We start from the raw sequence: 24,194 nt of genomic DNA on the forward strand, positions 1-24,194 counted from the left end.
TGTTCTTGAAAACTTTATATGTCAAGGAATTCTGAAAAAAAACATTATACATTTTATATGCAAAATATTGAGCAGCCATTAATCTTTACAACGCTGATAATAAATGTTTCAAAGCGTCAAATCATTAAAATATTAATGTCTTCTCAAATAAATGCAGCCTTGGTGAGAATAAGATACTATAAAATAAAATGAATATCTTAGCCACCAAACTTTTGAAAGTTTACAGTAAATCACATATATCAAGCATTATCTGCTAGAGATATAGCACACAATTGAAACCGAGTGAAAGATAGCATCAGGTACTTCATTTGCTGACCTTCACCCAAAGGCTTTCACAAAAAGGCACACTTGGATCACTCTTACAAGACGATAAATCGTCTGGTCCGAAACCACCGAGATCAGATAGGAGACACTCGGCGACAAGAAGAAAGGAAGGAAAGCTTTACGCACACCTGTCAAAACTCTGTCAAAAGACACCAACGATAACGTTGTCTCTCTATTTCTCCTGTCTGGACGAGATAAATGTGCGCAAGAAGATACGCCTGAAACAGATAACTGGAGTTCTTGACACGGTTTGACCGGTTCTCTGTTTGACTGGCTCGAGAGAGCCATTTCTTTTTGAATCGTTTGTCGTTTCCTGCATGCGGCTATTGCGCAAACCTACAGAAATACGAGTGGGCCTTGTTTTACTTCACACTGCACAGACCATTAAACTCGAATGAAATAAGACTTGCTTTGCTGAGACTCAGAATCATCTGTGGAAAGGAACAAGCTTGTATACATCAGGGTTTCTGTTCATATTTCGCACGTACACCACTGTAATTTACACTATGCGGCTGAGCAAACCCTGCGCTATCAATAAATATCACGAGCCTGCACAGAGAATAAATACAACCGCACAAACAAACTCACAAATTGAAATGCTTTCCGATTTCTTGACATAATAGACTACGTTGCATTCGAAATGAAGTCGGGAGCCATGCTAAATCTGATGATGCGAGTTGGTGACCTTTTTGGAGAGGCAGGCAACGGACAGAAGAGACTCGGGCTCTAAACGAGAGCGGCGAAATAAAACCAGATGTCGAGCAGTAACTCTCGCAAGCGATTTTCAGCGGAGACTTTAACCTTTAAAGAACCAAAAGAACTGCCAAAAGAAACAAAGGGGACTGGAGCAGAGTGATGCCGGTGAAATATCACGCCATCTGATATCTGAACCATCTGACCCTCCACAGACAGCAAAGCAACTGAAATTTCCCAGCTCCAGAAACGTAGTAAATACATCGGTAAAACAGGATGTGACATCAGTGGCTTAACTTCAGTATTGAGAATCTAAGTGTAAAAATAACTTACTTTATTTTGGTAGGCACGCGCATGAACATAACAGACGTTGTTTACACAAGCTCAGATTTCATTAACGATATCTAAGGACCCGAGTCTTACAGGTTTGGAACGACATGAGAGTTTTAATTTTGGGGTGAACTAACCCTTTAAAATGTTCTTGTAAGGTGTGTGTTTTTTTGTATGTGTAGATATGCAACGACCTGAGATGAGAGACACTCTCAAATACATAAAAACATGAAACAAACAATAACAAACAATAGAGTAAGTCATTTCGCTACAAAACAACAGCGTGAAACTTTTCCACAGGATTTTCCCCATGGTTCGGTCCCACAGAGCCTGTCCAATTTGCAGCTTATTCTGGTTAAGAAAAGAAGACTCAATTTCTCCTAAGTGACATAAAAACCAAGCAGAGTTTTTTTTTACGAGGTGTTTAATAAAAAGTAAAGATGATACGAGGCATTAAAGGGAAAATCGTAACCAAAGGTTGGTGTCACGAAAAATGCTTTTGAAAGATATTAACACAAGGATGCATTAAACTGATCAATAGTGACAGTGAGAACATCTCTGATGTTACAAAAATATTGGGGAAAAAAATCTTTAATGCTCTTCTCAAATCATTAAAAATAAATAAATCAATGAACATTCACAGTAAAGGCTGCTGAAAATTCAACTGTCATCAGAGGAATGAATTATATTTGAAAACATTTTGAAACTCAGGCCATTAAACCTTCAGAAATCAATCCAACACATTGATTTGGTTCTGAAATAACATTTCTCATTATCAATGTCAAAAACAGTCACAAAATATCAAAAGAACAGCATTTACTTAAAATATGCAGTGTCTACCGCTATTATTGTGCCTTTACTGTAACTTTCAATAGATATATTGCATCCTTCGTCAATAAAAATATCAATACCTTTCAAAATGATTAAAGCTCCACTACAGCTTGACCATGCTTTTACACCGAACACATCCCGAAACAGAAACCTGAGCATTGACTCGATGGCTGGAGTGTCATTTATTTGCTCAGTTGACATGTCTAAAACTACAACAGTCAATGTACTGTTGCAAACAAAACAGCCTCACTCTGTTATTCAAACAATACATTTGCCAAAGAAAATAATGCAAATGCTGATAGGAAGAAGGGGCCTGGGATAAACAAAAGGTGACATTAAAATAAAAGAATTAAATAAGGGATCAAAAAACGCTGTCTAAAGTTAGCAGCCTGTGAAGGTGTCAAGACATCCTAGTGGTACCCGAGCTACAGAACCTGCCAACAAACCTATGAAGATCTGTTCTTAAACCTGATCAAGCTGTGATAATCCTCCCAAAACTTCCACCGATGTGTGACCCCTTTCGCATAAACCAATTTTCACCCCGTCAGGGTATCCCGTGGTGCGAAAAGTCGAGTGAGACGCAAGCACTGGGAGTTGCCTTCCGGCAAACAGAGGGAATGCAAAGTAAGGTGGAAAATTTTCCTGAAAAAAACACAAGGTTTGGGCTTCAAGTGCTTGTAACAAACAGATTGCAACAGTAATCATGCTTAACCTAAATACGGCATGGTGCATCTGAAAATACCACGGCCTATTAACGCTGGAGATTATGCTAGTGGATTCTAAATGGGCAGAGCTCGGTAATCCAATTATGTGAGTTCGGGACTAAATGGCCAGTGCTAAAGCAGCAGAAAACGCCTGGGTGGAGACCGAACGTGGAAGCTGAACATGTTTAGCACCTTCGTATGCGCTTAAAGGCCAAATTTTTGACGTAAATTGGAGGTTTTGTTATTGAGAGATGAAGAGTTGACACAGTGAGGCATGACAGTAATGGTCGGACACAGATGGCTGTTAAGACTTGCCTTGTTGAACATGTCTAGGAGGTGCTCTGACGAAACTCGAGAAACGCTTTTCAGTCGCCCTTGCCAAAACAAACACCCTGACATCAGTTCCAAGCCTAAAGGGGCAAATCTAAGCAGTGAATCATGACTAAAATTCGATAAGAGGCAGATAAAATCAATAAAGCGAGAGGACCGGATTCGGCATGTTCGAATTAGGGATTTGGCCGACTGCAAACGGTCCACTTCTCCGCCTCAATGAGCGCCGGCTCATGTCCAATCAGACACCTGCTGAGTGAGGAGAGACGGGCCAAATGCTCTGAATGCAAACCTCTTCACCTTGCAACCTCCTCAGATGGCCACCCGCAGAGCCGGACGGCAACAGGTTGGAAGAGTCCGAGAACAAAATGTCCTGAAAAACCAACAGCATGATGGAAAAGAATTCAATAAAAGCGGCAAGTGGCCACTTATTTCTGATTGCGTTTGTGTTGTTGGTTATACAGTGTGAAATTGGAGCTTAGTAAAGAGCTCGGCTGCGAGGGCTGAAATGAGTCCGATTCCTCCAAAGGTCTGTCTCAGCAGCTGGGCCTGACCTTAAACCCCAAAGCTGCCCGCTAGTAGAGCCGAAACACGGTAAAAATATCTCACATGGAGCACTGGAGAAAACAGAAGAGTAGAGAAAATAAGAAATGTCACCACCAGAAGCTACAACCGACTCAATAGGAATACTAGTCTAAGCCGGGCTGTTTCTCGCACGAAAACTGAAGGGGCCAGATGTGAGAGCAGATTTGCCAATGCAAATTTTGCCCTTATCAGCGTGAAGACTCAGAGGTCAAACGGCTTGATGGACAAGCCATTTGTGAAAAGGGTAAACGAAGGACTGTTATTTCATATAAACCGATTGGAATAATTAGAGCATCCAGATTGAAGCGGGCCTTCATTTCCCCTCACCGAAACTAGCTCCATTTGTCACGATAATGGATTTTTGGTTTTCAGGCACAGACAAACGCAACGTTCATGATGCTTCTTCGCAGTTATTTCGAGCGCTGCTGCGTTTTTCTTCCCCTAGTATCAATCAATAAAGTTTTCCTGTGATTACTGGGTAACATGAAGTGTTTTTTCCCCTGGGGCAAGCTCGCATTTAGCAGATTTTACATTAACTGCCTAATCAGCCCTGAATTGTATGCTTGTGATTTGAACATCAGAACAACAGGTCTTGTCTAAATTGAGATCTCAGCTGCGGAAGGTTCCCTAACGTGGCACTTTGTCTTTCAGCCTATGTCTGTCTTTTCATGGTTTTTAAAACGATATTTTACGCTCTCCTAAGTTTATATAGGTAAAAAGCATTCGTTTTTCATGAGTTCGCCTGCCCATCTAGTCCTGATGGTTAGTGGTAAATGAACTAGGCTTGATGTTCTTAAAATGGAGGCTCTGACCCAAGGTAACTACCTAGAAGAAAAACAAAAAAAACTGATATAGAGGAGGAGATGGAGGGATGCCAAAAGGAACTGACACTGGGACGGCGCAATAAAAGCTGCTTATATAGGCTCATAATGATTATTGACAGGACTGAATGAATCATAAAATGACTTAATACAGTAAAAACTGCAATTGTGAAATATTAGTCAAATACAGTTTATGTCAGCTGTAATTTAGTAAAAAAAATCTATTAGCTAATTATCAATACTATAAGATATTCTTATTAAAAGTTACAATTAACAACAGAGTCTATTTAATAATAAAAAAATACATAATAGATTTAATAGATTTAATTACATATTAAATTATTAAGCAACCCCTAACAGGTTAAGTAAATTACAAATTAATTTACAGGCCAATATAGTGCTTAATTTGCTGTGTGACACTATATATTTATATATTTGTTGTGTGAATGATACACACACACACACACACACACACATTTTATTGACTGGGTGATTATGGTATTTTGCTATTTATTATGTGTTATAACTAGTAGTTAAAAAGGAAGGGATAATCTCTGTGTTTTGAATTGAGGCATCTATACAGCGTCTTGCCACATCCAAAAGCTTCAAACTGACATTTATTGGTTGAATTCCCTGATAAAACTGACAGAATTTGAAAGTTTAAAAAATAGTTTCTTGTTAAATGCAAGAAAACTAAAAGTTGGTCTGGATCTAGAGCAAGAATGTCTTGTGATCTTTTATTCACACAACTGAAACTGTGCAGACTAAAAAAAAAACTTTCGAGAAGAATCAATATTGATTATAATATGCTGATTTGGTGCTCAAGAAAAAAAATATATATATATATATATTTGTACTTCACAGGCCAGGTGACAGTGAAGCCCAGGTGAACATTATGAAGTCATAATGAGCTAAATTCTCTAACACCAAAAGAGCTGTGGTGGTTTTTTTTTGTTACTTTTTAAATCTGTGGATGAAAATTTATGCCAAATGGCGTAACAAATCAATCTGCATACCTAAATAAATAAAAAATTCTAAATCTATGCTAATTAACAATGACAGGAAACCTAATTAGGAATTCCCATAGCTGACATACTGCAGCCTATAGAAACATGATGAGACTGCAATCTGATGAAGTCCAGGGAGGCCATTGAAGGCTCTTCTTCATCCTGTGTTCTGCAGCTCGTCTCTCAGTGCTGATAGCCCTGCATATGTACCAGAGACGGATAGAAACACAAAGCCTGAGAGCAGCTTCCTCCTGAGACCTCTGCGCGTTCTTTCTTCTCTTGCTTTCTTCTCTCTTTCTGCCAGGTCTCTTCTGAACTGCATAATTCATAAAAAATAGACCATTCTTGTCGAATAGTTACGAGTCTAATATGTTTTCACAGCACTCTGTATGTTGAAAGAACCGTCATATTTTTTATGTATGGCTGCCGTTTTACATTTCTGAAACGTGAAAACACCGAGCTGAATTTGAAGGAAGTAACTCAAGGGATGGGAGATAAATTGGCCTTGCTTTTAATAGTAGGAAAAGCTGGTCCACTGGGAACAAGAAGGCCATGAGAGAAGGGGGAGCTGTGAGTCATCCGTGCAAACGTACAAAAAATAAAAATAAATTTAATTGGCTGGGTCTGCTAAAGCACATCAGCATCTGCTATAACACTGATTAACTGCTCAACCAAGCTCACAACATTAACAACACAAACAGGCCATTATGTGGGTGAAACACTCCAACGTACCTGGTCATTACCTGATTAAACCTCAAGTCTCAAGTGGTGCTCCGTTCTCCTCAGAATTCACACTCTTCTGCCACAATTACAAATCAACATACACACGCTGATGCCATCTGACGGGATATGAAGGAAGCAGGAAGCGCAGCACTAAAGATATAAGCAGTGCTGACACAACAGAGAAAGCTGTGACAAACGGACAGGAAGCTGTGAGGGCTATTATGGAGGTGTGGAAAGAGTTGGGTGAGTCTAAGTCACGAGGAACCGTGGGGGAACTGGATTTACACAAATAAAAATCAAATAGAAAAATAAGTCAATAAAACACAAAACGTTTCGCATCAATAAACATCAGAAGTACTGCAGAGGAAAATGTTACGAAAAATAGCTGAATAAAATGGAATAAAATAATTCAGAAAATGTATTTATAAAACTGTTGTTCAATGACTTGCCTAACTAACCTAACTTGCCTAATTAACCTAATTAATCCTCTAAGCCTTTCAAATTACGCAGTAAGCTGGGGATTAGTATCTTTCAAAACAACTAGTAAAATAATACGTACTGTCTTCATGGCAAAGACAAAGAAATGTGGTTAGATTTGATAAAAAGAACTGTTGATGCTCACAAAAGGAGAAGTATTTACACATTTATCAAAGCATTTCCAAGTATCAAGAACGGAGATGAGAAGTTAGCCGCACTGTGGAGAGCAGAGGCAGAAAGTGGAAGATTACAAAATATTTGTAAAGAAAACTACTGTTGATAAAAGACCCAAGAACATATGTTTCGAAGGAGAAGGAGCAGCAGAAGAAGGAGCAGAAGGAGCAGAAGAAGAAGAAGGAGCAGAAGAAGAAGAAGAAGAAGAAGAAGAAGAAGAATGAGCAGAAGAAGGAGCAGAAGGAGCAGAAGAAGAGGCAGGAGCAGAAGAAGAAGCAGGAGCAGAAGAAAATCTATGTGGCACAACGAAGACCATAGTCCATGCCAGGAGACCAACAAATATGGAGGAACTTCAGAGATTTGCTAAGGAGGGATGCCTGAAACTGGTTGAGAACTACAACAAAACCAAAGGCTGTTATCAAGCAAAATGCAAACACAATTGATTATTAACATTAAGAGGGCTAATCATTTTGACATGGGGAAACCAAATAAAAAAAATAGTAGGCTTACTAATAATAATTTGTATTATTAATTCAATAATTATGAATAATAAATATGAATATAGAATACATATTCATGTAATAAAATAATTAAAATGGTCCATTTAATATCATAAGAAAGCTAGTATCTAATATATAATCAGTATCTAATGTAAGTTTGTTCATCGTAAAATAATACAAATGTAAACTAAAATAAACACTATGTAATAGAATAGAATACAATATATCATCAACATAATAACATTTGTAAATCGCTTCCACCCGAGCTAATTCTTGCCATGCTGGAGGATGCAGGACAAAATGTTTTGACAGCAGTCCCTGACTAGAAAAAAAGGTTTGTGAATCTCAACACAACACTTGCGCAAGCGTTTACATCGTTTCTCCTCCATGTCAATCAAATCTAGGTGCAAGTCGGGTGCATGTACGGCTTCCAGAAAGTACAAAGAACACTTGAGACAAGTATTTTACTTTAAACTAATGTCTTATTCCATCTGGATGTACTAAAAAGAAAAGCGTTGCACGGCGCGGCGGCGAGAGACCTAGCGGAGATACGGCTGAGACGGAAGTGCTGAAACCCAGAGATAAATAAGTGACAGCTGGAGCTTTTTGCACTTCTGCATCTAATGTACCCTGTCAAAAGCGGCCAGCGGAAAGATGGATCGAGATCACAGACCTGAATACCTGCACTTATCGCCACTTATCACCTGCGCTCTCGTTTCTGAGGTTAATGCGAGAGGCAATTCCGGGGGCCGCGTGCCGCCATCTGAAGTATTTCGCGAGCTCGGAAGTTTGAAGCGAACGGCTTTCGGAGATTTTCCCGCTGTGTTTGTTCCCAGCCTAAAACATGCAGAGTAACCCGTGCGGCGGTTTACGCCGGCTGAGCGCGGCTGGAAGCTGGGAATAAAGTAAACTCGATGTTTTGTAAGCCAACGTGAGGCCCAGCGTGGTAGAGCCCCATATTGTAAGAAGGAAATTGCTTGTCATGCTCTATCAGAGGAGGGAAGATCTCTTGCTAATAGCAGGTGCGCCGAACGTCTGGGGTATTTGCGGGAATGAGCGGAAAACAACTCATTTACCTCAGAGCAAGAGAAAAATTATGCGTTTGTGGCTAAGTAATGCTGCTTTTAACGCGAAGCTCTCTAAAGCTGCGGTCAAATGGTTGCGGCGGCTGAGCGCAGCTGGCAGCAGACGTGGTGTTAATCGCCATATGACTTCCATCACGGTACAAAAACGGTAGCGAGAACAATCCGAAAAGCGAGAAACGGGCAAATTAGTGTAATTGAAAACGGCGCATTAAAAACTCATAGCGAGCTCTTTGTTGTTCGGTAGGAATGGCGTTTGCATTATGCGAACGGCACACAATAGCCGTGTCACTCAGCGCAGCATGCCGGCATTAAAGATGCATGCGACGGTTTCGGTATTGTTTAGCGAACGACAAAAGAATGCCGTGTGTATTTACAGTAAAGACGTCTCCTGACAGAAACAAATGACTGTGGACCGAGTGAGGATGATTAATTTGCTCTGCCTACTGTAAACAAGTCAAATGCATTTTTAATCATTCCAGAAAAATCACGGTAATAACCAGCCGTCGGCCCACGGACTGCTAATGAGCTGCGATACGTTTGAGTCTTCCAGACACAACACCGAGGAATACCCGCGTTTCCCGGCCCAGAACGCTCTCGAAAGAATATATGGAGACGACTGCTGAAAAACTGAGATCGAAGGAAGGTCTGGGCAGCAGTTATGATGAAACAGATGTTATGATCATTAGCACTGACGGCATCATTTATCCTGCTCTGCCCTGCCTGCGGAGCTCGAGCGAATGCTTCACAGTTCATGTAATTATGTTGCTTAAGCGGCTTTTATCAGATTGCCATTGTTTGGGATTTGCTGGGCAACTAAAACGAGGTAGTAGGATTTAGTCACATGGTTTTAGTGTAAACACGCCCCCAATAAAAGCACCTACGCTTGTTTGTATGTGTGTGTGTGTGTGTTAGGGCTCCAGACTGCGGCCGTTTGTCCCGCATTAGTGCTACTAAAACGTGTTAAATGTTTCACTGGTGCACCAAACCCACGAGAGTGTGATACATTCAGCATACATACAAAACATATATACACACACACACACAAACATATGTATGTATACATACACACACACATATACATACATATGTGTTATGTGTGTGTGTGTACACACATGCATACATATATACACACACATACATATATATATATACATATATATACATATATATACATATACATATATATATATACATATACATATATATATATATATACACATATATATATATATATATATATATATATATATATATATATATATATATATATATATATATATATATATATATATATATATATATATATATATATATATATATATATATATATATATATATATATATATATATATATATATATATATATATGTGTGTGTGTGTGTGTGTGTGTGTGTGTATGTATATATATATATACACACACACACACACACACACACACACACACACACACACACACACACACACACATATATATATATACACACACACACACACACATATATATATATACACACACACACACACACACACACACACACACACACACACACACATGTATACACGTATACATATACATATACATACATACATACATACATACACACATACACACATACACACATACACACATACACACACACACACAAACATACATATACAAAAATGTCATCCATGTCAAAACACATAAGCTATAATACAGCTGAACTGAAATTAAGTATTTGTGCAGCCATTGATCTCTGTCAAGATACAGAAAAATCTACACAGCATATGGGACTTGCCAGGGGTTATGTAAAATGAATTATAGAGCAGGAATAAAAAAACGAAAAAAGATGAAAATCGATATGTGATCCATTAAGGAGTTAAGTGCTGTGTTCTGACAGGTGGCTCTGTCCCAGGCTGCTCACATCAATGATGGAAAACCGTCCGGGCGTAAATAATGTAGGAATAAATCAGCCAGAGATTAATCCTCTCATCGTTCAGGAGAGGAAACCCAGCCCTGGACTAAATCACAGCAAACAACATCAGCTTCTGAAGCCGTCTACGAACGTGTCTGCTTTGCCTGTGCTAAAAAGCATGTGCGTTATTTGCATGAAGGCTGTCTCTCAAGATGATGAAAGATTCATCAAAGGGCCCGGTCCTGCTTTGAGTGCTAGCCAAGGCACCGGAGCCCTCGGCAGCTAGAGAAGAATCGCACCGCTTTTCAATTTTAGCAGCACCTCAAAACATCCAGACGCTTTATGTCATATGCATGCGTATATGCAAAAGGGGTAATGAGAAGTGGCCACGGTGCCAGGCAGGAGCAGAAACCTCCCGAGAAAACCTAAACATAGTCTCCTCCATGCAGATGACGTAGCCAGCGATGATTTAGTCACGCGGCGTTAGAGGAATCCTATAATAGGTTTGGTCTCCGAAAGATTACATTTACCAAAGCCCGGTAAGAATTTGAAGCCAGACACATTTACCAAGATCTCTCGCTGCGGTTTAACAATGCGAGCGGCTACCTGAAGGCTATCTCCTGTAATCAACATTTCTCAGTTCAGGGCACACATTATTATGAAGGTAGGCAGGAGGGCGTCTCATTATCCTGAGTGTGTGAGATTACTACACTGAAGGACTTTCATCAGCGCTGTGCTCGAGTCCTGGACTCTGCTGCCCACTTTGTATTCAACCGTGTCGTGCCTCCCCCGTCAATACACGGTGATGAAACGAGCTGGCGTCTTGCTGAGAGAACAATAATGTAGTGTTCAAAGATTTATATCGCTGTTAGACTATTCTCGACGAGGGAGATAGCGGAGACCTCCGCTGTTATCTGAAACGATGTTTGACAAGCAACCATTCACTTCAACAGACGAGAGTTTCGTTTCGTCACACACCCATCTTGCGTAAGCCGTCATACAGAATCTCGGTGTGGGATGACATATAGAGGACATCGGGTTTCATTAAAAGCTTTGTATTGGGCAGGGCGGTAAGATGCTATAACGTGTCACCTGTAGAGAACGTGCTATAGGGTTTGTGAGGTGTAAGATTTCAATAGGATGCATGCTTTACGTAAGAGCGTTAGTGACATCCATTTGTTCTAAATGATTTTATCTTGTAGGTAAAGTCCCAAAAAAATGGAAAAATAGATATAGATATATATAGATAAAAAAAAAAAAAAAAAAAAAAAATTCTCTATATATATATATATATATATATATATATATATATATATATATATATATATATATATATATATATATATATATATATATATATATATATATATATATATATATATATATATATATATATATATATATATATATATATATATACATATATATATATATATATATATATATATATACATATATATATATACATATACATATATATATATATACATATATATATATATATATATATATATATATATATATATACATATACATATATATATATATATATATATACATATACATATATATACATATACATATATATATATATACATATACATACATACATATATATATATATATATATATATATATATATATATATATATATATATATACATACATATACATATATATATATATATATATATATATATATATATATATATATATATATACATATATATATATATATACACATATATATATATATATATATATATATATATATATATATATATAAATACATACACACACACACACAGCACTTGTAAATACAAATGTAATGAAATTTGAAAAATGTAATTAAATTTACAATAATTTAAACTAGCGCGTTTTTAATAGTTAAGCAAAACAACCATATTGTTATCCATGCACTGCACAGTACTGAAACAACTGCCAGAAATATTGGCACTAAAAAGGCAGAAAAATCCTAAAACCAGTAGATTTTTACAAAACCAGAACAAAAAAAAAAAACAGATAAATGCATGCACTATTCAAGTTTGATGGTTAAATATATTATAATCGTTATTGTATTATTTATATTAATCTGTTAAAATCTCTCCCCCTCAGAATACTGGTGAATAGAAAAGAAGAGCATCAGAACAGAAAAGAAATCTTTACTGTCATTTTTGATCAAATGAATGCATCATTGCTGAATAAAAAAAAAAAAGAAATCTCTTACTGATATATTCTCCTATTTAAGACCATTAATAAGTCATGGAATACAAGAACAACTGTTTAACGTCGTTCAAGCTCAAGCTCGTTGAGTCATTCCTGCAGGAAAAATAACACGTTTCCCATAGGAACTCATCTTTCTTCCGAGGCACTGCTGTAGCTATTCTGTGCTACTAGGAGGACGAAGAGTCACCGTGGAGATGAGAGATGTCTGTTCTGCTGAAGGGTCTGCCTTGCAATCAACACAACTGGCCCGATGAAGCTCACACGGTGATCCGTTCCCTCTCCGGACAATGCTCTGTTCTGCACCGCACAAATGAAAGCTTACACCATCACCGAGAGCACATTTGCTGCGGGACGCAACGAGAGAGCCTAGAGCATCGGCGGAAAATGCCACTCTTTTGATTTGAATCAGATCCTCAACGTTCTGCCAGATGGCTGCTGGGGAAAATCTAATTTACAGGAGGGGAGATCGGAAATATGAGCAAAGTTCTGCATTAGCCTGATTCAATGAAGCCTTGGAAATGGCTTTGTGTGTGCGCTTCAGGTCACGCTTGAGAGTCCAACATCTTTTTTTGGTTTTCGAAAAGGCTTTCAATTTAGCAGAGTGGGCACAGAGCTTCCTGGATGTGCCGGGATCTCAAAACGAGCTCTAAGTGGGATGGCGTGTGTGTGCGTGTGTTTGTTTGACTTGGCTCAACGTCCGGGCAAACAGCCGGACCACCGGGACAAGACAGACCTGAGGCCCCTGTGGCTCTCCTGAGAGCCCTATTGTGCTCTGCCAACTATAAAATGTCACTGATTTCCAACAGTTTCACACACAGATTCAAGGAAACCGTCTTCACGCGCCGAGAACAAATGCCAGCTACAAGCTTCCAGCTTCCTTCAGGCGGCGTGTCAATTATAGCCAGCTTGCATATCAAATCCTTTGGCCATAAGCACATATTCAGTCTGGTAAAACATGAAAAAAACATCTGTACACTCCAGGTTTACATACCTCTTTGCCTGAGAGATAATAGGCGGACAGCAGGCCTCCAACAAAACGGATGTTCACTTCAAAGACGGAGATTTCGGCATTCTGAGGGAATAAAACACAGGAAAACAAAAAGAGGTGAATATTTAAGCTCATAAAAACACCACGACTGGCTCACCTTGAACTGCAGACTTTAACAATAGCGGGGGGAAAAAAACTAAAAGCGCGAGTACTACAAACACACAGACACACACACACACACACACACACACCGAACACAAAGAGAGAAAACAATGCAACAGAGCTGATAAAGCTCTGCTGGGATTGAGCACGGATCCAAACAAGATCCCACAGGAGGGTGAAATCTGAGTGCGGATATTTTCTGCGGATCTGGGAAACCATGGCGGCTGGGGAAAGGGGGATCCTGTGGAGCATGTTACATGAACAAAAACATCAGGGTACAGAGCTATAAAGAGAGCATCTCCAAATAATATTGATGATAAAAACAAAAGTAATATTTCAGCAAAAAACCTCTTTGATGTATTACTTTCATCTTATATTTATCTGCGGATGAGAATACTTACAGCACTATTACACCTGACAATATGATTTCAAATACATCATTTTATGCTAGTGTTTCTCAGACAGGTGGTACACAAGCTGGATTTTTTTTTATTAAAAAAAAGTATTTCATGAATAATAAGAGTACAGCGTAGTACTTGTACAGTGTATTTTAAAATATAGCCTATTCTTAATATATAAAATATATAAAAATATAGAAAATAACCTTTAAATATAATTATTAAATATAATTAAATACTTGCATTATTATTATTATTATAATTCATGAGTTTTTATTTTAAATGTGTACCTACATACATATTTCTCATTCTAGTTTTAATATACTTTCATATATTTAAGACTCATCATTCACAGCCTATATTTACAGTGTGAAGTACATATAATTTTGTTAATTTTTTTATTCTTTTTTTTTTTTTTTTTAAATCTTCAAAGCAGCATCTACAGCAAGATCAATGCAAATAGTAGTAAAGTAGTAGTAGTGAGGAACTAAATGACAACCAAAAAAAAAAAAAAATTAGTCTTGGTGATTAAAAAAAAATAAATAAATAAAAAGTTACAATAATAATAATAATAATAATAATAAATTCCAATTACGTAAAAACATGGCATAGTGAAATTTAAAGCAGTGCATTCCAACAAAATTATAAAACGGTTTTAATTAATTATTTAATGGTTTTAGCCTCAAAAATTTCATAAACCATTCAACTATTTAAAAACAGAGAGAAAAAAAAAGAAAAAAAGAAAAAGATTCTACAGCAGCAATTCTAGTTGGACGAGTTTGCGTTATATGGCATTAATATTTCAGATACTGCAATCTGGCACTGTGCAACCTGTGGCATGAAACCGCAAGATGTCTGTAGTCTCGCCTGATGGTTTATGAGGTGAAATATTTGCGTCTCTGCTCCGTCTCTGGGCAACCAAACAATAATGACCCACTTATTGCTTAGCATAGGCTTCATGCACCATCGAAACAATCATAGCGGTGCAGCAGAGAAATATCTTGCATCGCATTTGTAAATATCCGGTTCAGGGCAAGATAAATGGCTGATGTCTTAGGGTGGTTGCGGTGTTATGGATAGCCTCATCTCAAATGCTTAAACGGTTCCAGTGACAACGAGGCAGCAGATGTTTCCAGATGATGAGTCAAGCCTTTTGCGGTTTATAGAAGGATCTGTCAAAAACTGGCATAAGACAGACCGTGACAAATGCTTTTTGTCCATGCTAAGTTGGGGAAAAATATAAAATACGAAGAAAAGGTAGGAAAAAAAACTTCAGTTAAATATTATAAGGCCCTCTGTAAAAGCGGTCGGGACCACTGGTGTAAATGGTAAAGCCTGAGAATATCCTTCTCCTCGGCCGCTGTGGATTGGACTGACGAGTAAAACAAAAAAGTGGAGCAAAAATACTGACAAAAACCTCCACAAGACACTTCAAAAGTTCACTTCCGAGTCGTGTGAAATCGTCTCCCTGCACACATGAATATGTACAAAGTCAATGGGGAATCAGTAGAAGATAGAAGAGGCAAAAGCAGCGAAGCAAAACCTCCACAAACTCTGCAATTATTAAAGAGCCACCAAGTCTTAGCTATGCTAAAAAAAAAAAAAAAAAAAAAAAAAAAAAAATGAGGGAAACTAAAATCACAGATATTGATGAGGAAAAGAAAAACCCTTGGGAGGGAGCGATATGGCCTTAAAAAAAAAAAAAAAAAAAAAAAAAAAATGACTGAAGGACAGTTAACTAAAACTGTCATCTATATAATCACAGATACAGTCAGCCAAAATGGTGTATATAGTACATATATATGTGTGTATATAGTACACACACACATACATACATATTACATACATGCATACATACATACATACACAGTATAAACACGTGTGTGTGTGTGTGTGTGTTAATAATAATGATAAAAAATGTAATGCATATTAAAGTAGTACTACATGTTTTTTTCATTTCATTTTCAAATCAAAATCAACTAAAATTCCAATAAATAAATAAATGTAGGTTATCTAAGCCTGTTAAATTGCCTTAAAGCAGTTAAGCAGTATAAAAAGCAGTTATGCAATATATGTAATTTAATTACACACACACACACACACACACACACACACATGCACAGAAATGCATAAACACACACACACAACTAGAGATCATTAGAATGAGCTTGTCAAAAAAAAACTATTTTGGCTGGACACCACTATTATTAAAGAAATGCAACATTTTTGGGCATTTGGAAAATACTGAAAAATAACATTACCATTACTGAAATAATAATGATAATAATAACAAAAAAAATTAAGTAGTATTATTTAAAATTTAGTAATAGTACTACATCTTTTTACATTCAATTTATGCAAAGAAATTTAGCGAATCAAAATCAACCAAAAGAACTAAATAAATGTAGGTTACCTAAGCCTGTTAAATTGCCTTAAGAAAGACTATAAAAAGCAGTCATGCAATAAAAGACATGTCATGTATAAGTAGCCCTTTCAACGATCGGTGTATCTCTAATGTAAACTTCAGAGGAGTCTGCATTAGAGAGAATGGAAAGCGATGGACACGATGAAGCACACTGTGCTTGGGTTCTGTACCTAATGGCAAGTCTCTGATCGTTAGGACCCATAAAAAGGCAAGGGATTTCTATTTTTATGCTTTTGATGAGGTTTTTCGATCCAGCAGCAGTACAGTGTCTCTGTCTGAAAGGTTATCTCACTCGGGTCGGGGTCCAGTTGGGATTTGCGGTCACTGCAACATAGCGCTCTTTTACAGCAGTGTGTCAATCCGACCTTCGACGACGCCGGCTTTTACAGGAATAAAAGAATCCCACGACATTAAAAGACGAGACGAGAGATCAGGACTCAGCGACTCTCCTCCAGGCTCGGGTTTCTTCGTCAAGCAATCCGATCGCAACTTGTAAAACAACGCAACGCGCTAATGAGAAAACGAGCGGACAACTCAATTCCTGAGGACAAAGACGAACCGTATCTCCCGAAATGATCAATGAGTCGCCGAAGAGATCGAAAACCTTTCAAAAGCGCTGATTCGCGGATAGCCTTTACTCGCGCAGCTTAACACCTTTTAGCTTCTCAAAGATAACCGGATGATAGCGGAGGTCAAGCGAAGCCGCATGACTAAACTTCCAATGGCCGCAATTATTCTGCTAAAACAAGAGGCTTTCGTGCATCAGAAATGGGCTGCTTGGTATTCCAGAGACGAGCTGAATATTAATAACTGTTTCACAGGGGATTTTTGTGGACTCTTTCATTGTTGGAATTGCTTGAGGGTAGAAAGAAAAGCCTTTCAATTAAAAGTTGTTTAACACTCTTCATTAAAGGATTGGACCCAGATACAGTCTTCTCTCTTGCCTTAAACGGAGGCTCTAGGACGTAGAGAAATTACCTCGCCATACAGACGCCCATCAAACATCAAACAAAGCATTGTTTTCGTCTGCTTTATTCTGCATATGTGGCGTCTTAATTTAAGCTTTGTTTAGTCATTTCTGGAGTGATCTGCGATGCAGTATCGATCCCCTTTTGCTATTCACTTTTTTCGTGATTAATCAGATTTCTGCCTTCGTTTGCTGCTCTCGGTCCTATTTCTCTTCTGGGTGAAGTCCTGAAGATGAAACAGTTCAGCACTTCTCATATTACTGAAGAGGTATTGACGTTTATAAAAGCCAGATTATTTCACCTCAAATCTAGTTGGATGAGTCACATAATAATCGGAAAAACACGCAATTCTTCTTAAAAGCTATATTATGAATATAAATATAATACAGCAATTAATTCTTAAAGTCTCAGCTAAGCAGGGATTCATTACAAAAATACAGTATAAAGTAGCAGTATTGAGAAATACACACACACACACACACACACACGCACACACACACACATATATATATATATATATATACATATATACATATATATATTAAGTCAATTTATATTATTTATATTTATTAAATAAATCATAATGTATTTAAAATAAGCATTTTGCTTAAGCAAAAATATGTGTTATATATATATATATATATATATATATATATATATATATATATATATATATATATATATATATTTATATATATATATTTATATATATATATATATATATATATATATATATATATATATTTATTAAGACTTGACTGCCTTTTTGTGCTATTTCATGTCGTTTACATGCCGTGCTATTTTTTTTAAATCTAATTATTTTGCATGTGAAATAAATAGCAGTCCAGCTTTCTTCAAGTCCCAAGTGCTCGCAAATTAACTGTGATTGGGTCTGAATTGTTTTTAACTGGCCCATCCATCAATAACAGACACGGTTTTGCATTGCTTTGTAACAAGAACAAAAACACAATCTGTACTGAAACCAATAAAACAAGTTGAGACTTTAAAGATGTTTGCTTCTCACATTTCTACTAAAAGCTCAGCGGAAACCGATTCCTCATAATATGACTCGTTTATGTCAAGTAACAATTATTACTGAAAAAGAAACATCTGGATTGAACCGTAACGTTGAGGGGCTGGGAGTCTGGAATCAAAATATAGCGCTGAAATATGACAGAAAGCATAAGACAAGATAGTTTATGAAGCCTTGAGATGTTTTTTGGTGACTCAGAAGTGGAAAGTTTCCTCAAACATTAGCACTAGACTTGAGAGTCAGAGTCTTATCGGCTGATTTATAAGAGGCGATGCTAAAAGCTCCCAAAAGTGCAAAGGTTGATTTATTACATGAACAGTGAAGACGACATAGACGAGTTCTCAAAGCTTCATCAAAAAAGTCATTCTGTTCTATCGTCGAGGGTCAAATGAACAGCAAAGAAACAATTTAAGGATAAAAATCAACCGGCTCGACAAAAAATAAAAAAAGGCTTACCATGTTAAAGTCTAGGTTCCTTTCCACCCACTCGGTAGCAGCCTCAAACTCGTCATACATCTCCATAATGTAGAGCGTGTCCAGCGCATCCACAATGGTGGCTCCTTTGAGACTTCCTGTGGATAAATATGACAACAAACCATTTGAGAAGGCTTCCTGTGGGGTTACCTCTAGGATCAGAGCTGAAATAAACTGATAGCTTTATGATAAAGACCTCAGAGCCTTCGAGATATGGACCCTAATGCCCTGCCTAAGGGAAAGATCCTGTGTAGAGAGCAAACAAACCATGGTACAACAAATAAAAACCTTGTGAGTTAACACCCTCAAAGAGAAGCCAAGGTTAAGACGAGCAGATCTTACACAGGCCATGTCAGATTACTTCAATATTTCAGTAGATAACGTGAAAACAAAGTGGATAAAAGAGAGGAAGAAGCTTAATAACTCTCTGGAGTTGTCAAAGAATGAAGAAAATGTATCGAGTCAGATTTGGGCTTTTTAGTTCTTTCTGAATGAGTTATATACTGAATCAGTTTTTTTGTGATTATAAATTCTGATTCACTGGACACAATGGGACAAAGATAACTGAAATATGAAACGTTTGTGCAATAAAATGTCCCAAAATATCATTTATACAAAGAAAGCAACATTATTATTAAAAAAATAACACACACACACACACACACACACACACACACACACACACACACACACACACATACATATATATATATATATATATATATATATATATATACACATATACACATACATATTTTATATATAAAAAAATTGTGCATTATTTTTACAAAAATTACAATTATTATTATTATTATTATTATTACTACCTTCAATAATAGCATATTTATTTAGCTTTGTTACAAATTCACAAAAAAATCATTTATTTTTATTATTATTATTTTTATTATAAACATTTTCTATTTAATACCTTTTGATTTGTTTTAAATAATTAGTAATTATTGTTTATTTTAGATTAATATAACTTAAATACATTTTTACAGTCTCTATCTTTGTTGTACTTAATTGAATGTATGGTTTTTTTTTTTTGTTTAGTTTTTTTGCCCGTCCTATTTCAGGTTAATCCACACAATCATTTTAGGCATCATTACCCAGCAAGATCTACCGACAACATGATAAAAAGAATTAATGCAGACAATTAAGGTGCTGATGTTATGTAACTAAATTGGGAAGGAAAACAATGGCATATGGTAACTGGCATAACCGTTCAACAACACGAAAGACGCTCGCTAGCGGTTTTTGCATTTGTACTGATTATGAACCCAGCAGGTCGGGCGACACTGCTTTTAGTACTTCAATAATTAAAGTCTGGCACTGCATGCAACCCTCTTGAAGAAATGCAAAGCTGCCAACCAGCTGTGCTCCTCATTTAACAGTCCTGGCTTTGTTTAGTGATGTTCAAGACGCAACATGACAGAGTTACTGTGTGCAATATTTGCACGAAACATCTCAAACACCTCCAGCGGAGCATTCACGGGCCTTTATCTTAGCAAGAGCCAACCAAACGATGGAAAAACCCCAAAAGAGTTCGTCACTGCGTTAGCGTTAGACAACGGGAAAAACACGAATAATAACATTTGCTTTCTGATATCTGGCTTTTAAAAAAAAACAATGATCTCGCTTCCAAGAATCCATCAAAAGAAAAACGTGTGGGAGACGCAAGCAGCCCCTTAATTTCCGCAAGCGAAAGAGGACCACAACGAAGCGTCAAGAGAAACAGGAAAAGGAAACAGGATGTGCAAAGCAAACATCATAAAAACGAGCAAAGCGTCAATGATCTTCAGGCAGAGCAGTCTCCATGCTGCTGAATCGCCCTATCGTAAAAGTTTTATGTTCTGACGTGGCCTTTTCAACTCCGTCTACTTCGGTTTAAAGCCATTATTTTACCTCCCTAAACCAAAAATCACAGGTTACTGTAGGCTACGCTTTCTAAAAAGCCAGGCAAAGGGACAAAGATGAGAGTGTGTCATGCTAAATTTCCCAAGCTCAAGTACAAGGACATGAAGCAGCAAAGGTCCACTTGACTAGGGACTGGCCATTTTGGAGCATGTACTTTTTTGCTGTAAAATGCAGCCTTGCTGAGCAGAAGAGAGTTTTTCAAAACATTAGAAAATATTACAAATCCCAAATGGAACAATGAGTGTTATAATAAATGTATTAATAGGAGCTGTTGTAATCATTATTATTAATCAAAGTAATTATTATTACGGTCTTTTCTCATTTTATTTTTAAAATGCAGCAGATTTCAGCAGATTTGTATTTATCGAATAAACTATTTTGGTTGGCAAACATTCGGTGTGCATTCCCATTTTATAATATATATTTCTTTTTGTTGTATTTTTATTTATTGTATTTTTTTATATGTACTGCACAACTGTGTATATATATATATATATATATATATATATATATATAAAATTATTTATATATATATTTATATATATAAACAAGATATTTTCATGTTTAAAACAATAAATAATACAAAGTAAAAAATATATATTATATTTAATATTTTTAATTAAATTGTTCACATGTACATACAGACACTACAAATACACACACACACACACACACACACACACATATACATACACACTACATTTTATTTACCTTATTTTTATTTACTGAGTATATAAAACAAACAAGAATATACGAAGAGATAAATGCCATTTTGGTAAAAAAGCGTGTTCTTAAAATCAGCATGGCTAAGATCACACTCATGTAGCCACAGTCTTTGCACCTCACATTCAGCTTAATCCCACATTTACATAAACTTTATACACGACGCTCAATACTTACATAATAGATGCAAACGGTAAGCAAATAAAAGTGTTCTACACAGAGACGATGCAAATCAAAGTCATCTTTAAGGCAGAAATTGCACTGCAGGTGAAAGGGCAGCATATTCGTGCGCTGCTTTCTTTTCACGGGCCCTCGAGGACTCAAACCCCAGAGAGCAAGCGTGAGAAGGTCATAAATCACTTCACCACAAAGCTTTCCAACACAGCCCTCGGTTAGACATCCGCGTCCCAAAAGCTTTCCCCCTACATGACTGGTTTCACCCTCTGAACACCGACCCAAATCAGAACTACGCCTTCTTATCCTCCGAGATGTCCAGGTTCACCAGAGACTCTCAGACGTTACAAACAGATCTTATCTATTCCAATTACACTGGTAAATTACAAAGCAGCACTTAATGACCTGATAAAGCCATTCGCAGTCATCAATCCCTGCAGAGAGCGTGTAGTGACCTCAGGTTAGAGGTGATGGGATACCAGCCTGCTTGTCTATCGATACGAAGACTCGATCTTATCGCTAGTTGTAGCCTTTGAGAAGGTTCTGGGTCGAAGACGATAACCATCCGGCGTCGAAAAGACAATCGACTATTGAACCGTCTTCCATCCCAGCGCATCTTATGGATTAATCGATGAAACCAACAACTGGCCGCTCTCGAGCGGGGGCAAAACAAACAAGAAACGAGCACTAATTTTTGATGCTAGCACCACGTGCTGGAGCTCATCTCAGCAAGGCCTGTATAACAGATGGCCGCTCATTTGGGATCTGAAAGAAAGCCATTACGGCGAGAGAACCTCCTGGAAGCGGTGTTATCGAAATGAAGGTTGACCTCCAGAGCTATTTGGCAGGGAATTGACATTGGCGGCATCTGCAAGGTGGCAGAATCCTCCATGTTTATTCTGGGCTGACAGATAGTGGACAGTAATTCAAAGAACATTATCTGACAGGACTTACTATTATTTTTTGAAGAAATGACCTTTTGACCCCATGGTGCAAGTCCACTAATAAGTCCAAAAAAGTTTCAAGCTAATTTAATAACACACCTACTCAGTAAAACTCAAACAGCACTAAATTGGTATTTAAATCTAATAAATTATCATGCAGTCAATACTTAAATACTATAATTTATGTAGTTTCAATTCAATTTCTTGATGCTTACTTGAATACTTCAAGTGAATGTTTTCCAGCATAATAAAAAATTTAAGTTGTTTTTTTTTTTTTGGACCCCTACACAAAAAATAATTTATTATTGATCACCATTGATTTTTACTTGTAGTAAATGGATTACTTAAATGCTTACAAAATACTGACTTACTGTTTTTGAAGGTCGCATACCATTGTTTTAATGTTGTTCAATTTAACAAATTAATATCTTAGTTCATATTATACCTTATCCGTAAAGGAGTGTGTAAAGCATTGAGAAACAAAGCAGTATTGAAATCAGGAAGAAAAAAAACACTATTGCACATTGACAAATTGAAAAGTAATTATTTAACCATTTCACGACCCATTAGCACATTTAATAGTTATGATTCTTTGCTCATTTTGAGATGAAAAAAATGCAGTTTAATGAGTCAGTTGACCCAGTAATAACTCTGAATGATTCTCTGACTTATTCCATTTCTATGCCAATAATTTAAAGTCATCTCAGAGCGATTAATCATTTAAATGACTCATGCAAAAAAGAACCAGCAATTTGTTCATGAATCAGACGTCACTAATTGTGCCGTTCATTTGTCTGAGAAAAGAGAACAACAAAGTCGTGTTGTCTGTTTACTGTCCTATATTTTCCCACATCCTCAACATATTCAATTCAGACTGCAAGCTCGCAACTCAGCAAATATATAGAAATATATATATAAATATAATAATAATAAATGCTTTGCCGCAGGGTTGTAGATTCAGCAGCAGGGTACCGTCGCTACTGAATACAAACAGTAAAACATTACCTCCTCTAGTGACACTGCAGTAATGAGGAAAATATATAAACAGACAGTATGACTGAACTCCGAAGACGGACACGATCTCTAGTCAGAGCTTCTAAAGCAAAATACATGACTTCAAAAATAAGATTAGGCTGGTGATTACAGCTGAAACATGAAGACTGTTTGTAAGCACATCTCCAAGCAGCGGGACCTCCTGAAGCCTGCTGCGACACTGGACGACGGCAACAAACAATACGCACCTAACAAGACGATGTCAATCACAGCCAGACCGTATCTTTCGG

At 37.1% G+C, this 24,194-nt stretch overlaps 1 protein-coding gene across 1 annotated transcript in view; it reads right to left on the reverse strand.

Annotated features, from left to right (window-relative positions):
• Positions 1–24,194, reverse strand: part of man1a1 (mannosidase, alpha, class 1A, member 1) — a 95,948-nt gene that overhangs the window by 41,026 nt on the left and 30,728 nt on the right. Inside the window, exons 3-4 of the mRNA XM_043219282.1 lie at positions 19,136–19,251; positions 13,697–13,777 (exon numbers count right to left, since the gene is read on the reverse strand). Of these exons, the coding sequence (XP_043075217.1) occupies positions 13,697–13,777; positions 19,136–19,251 (197 nt within the window). The remainder of the gene's footprint in view (positions 1–13,696; positions 13,778–19,135; positions 19,252–24,194) is intronic.

Source organism: Puntigrus tetrazona, chromosome 20, assembly GCF_018831695.1.
Source record: "Puntigrus tetrazona isolate hp1 chromosome 20, ASM1883169v1, whole genome shotgun sequence".
Taxonomy (NCBI): Eukaryota; Metazoa; Chordata; class Actinopteri; order Cypriniformes; family Cyprinidae; genus Puntigrus; species Puntigrus tetrazona.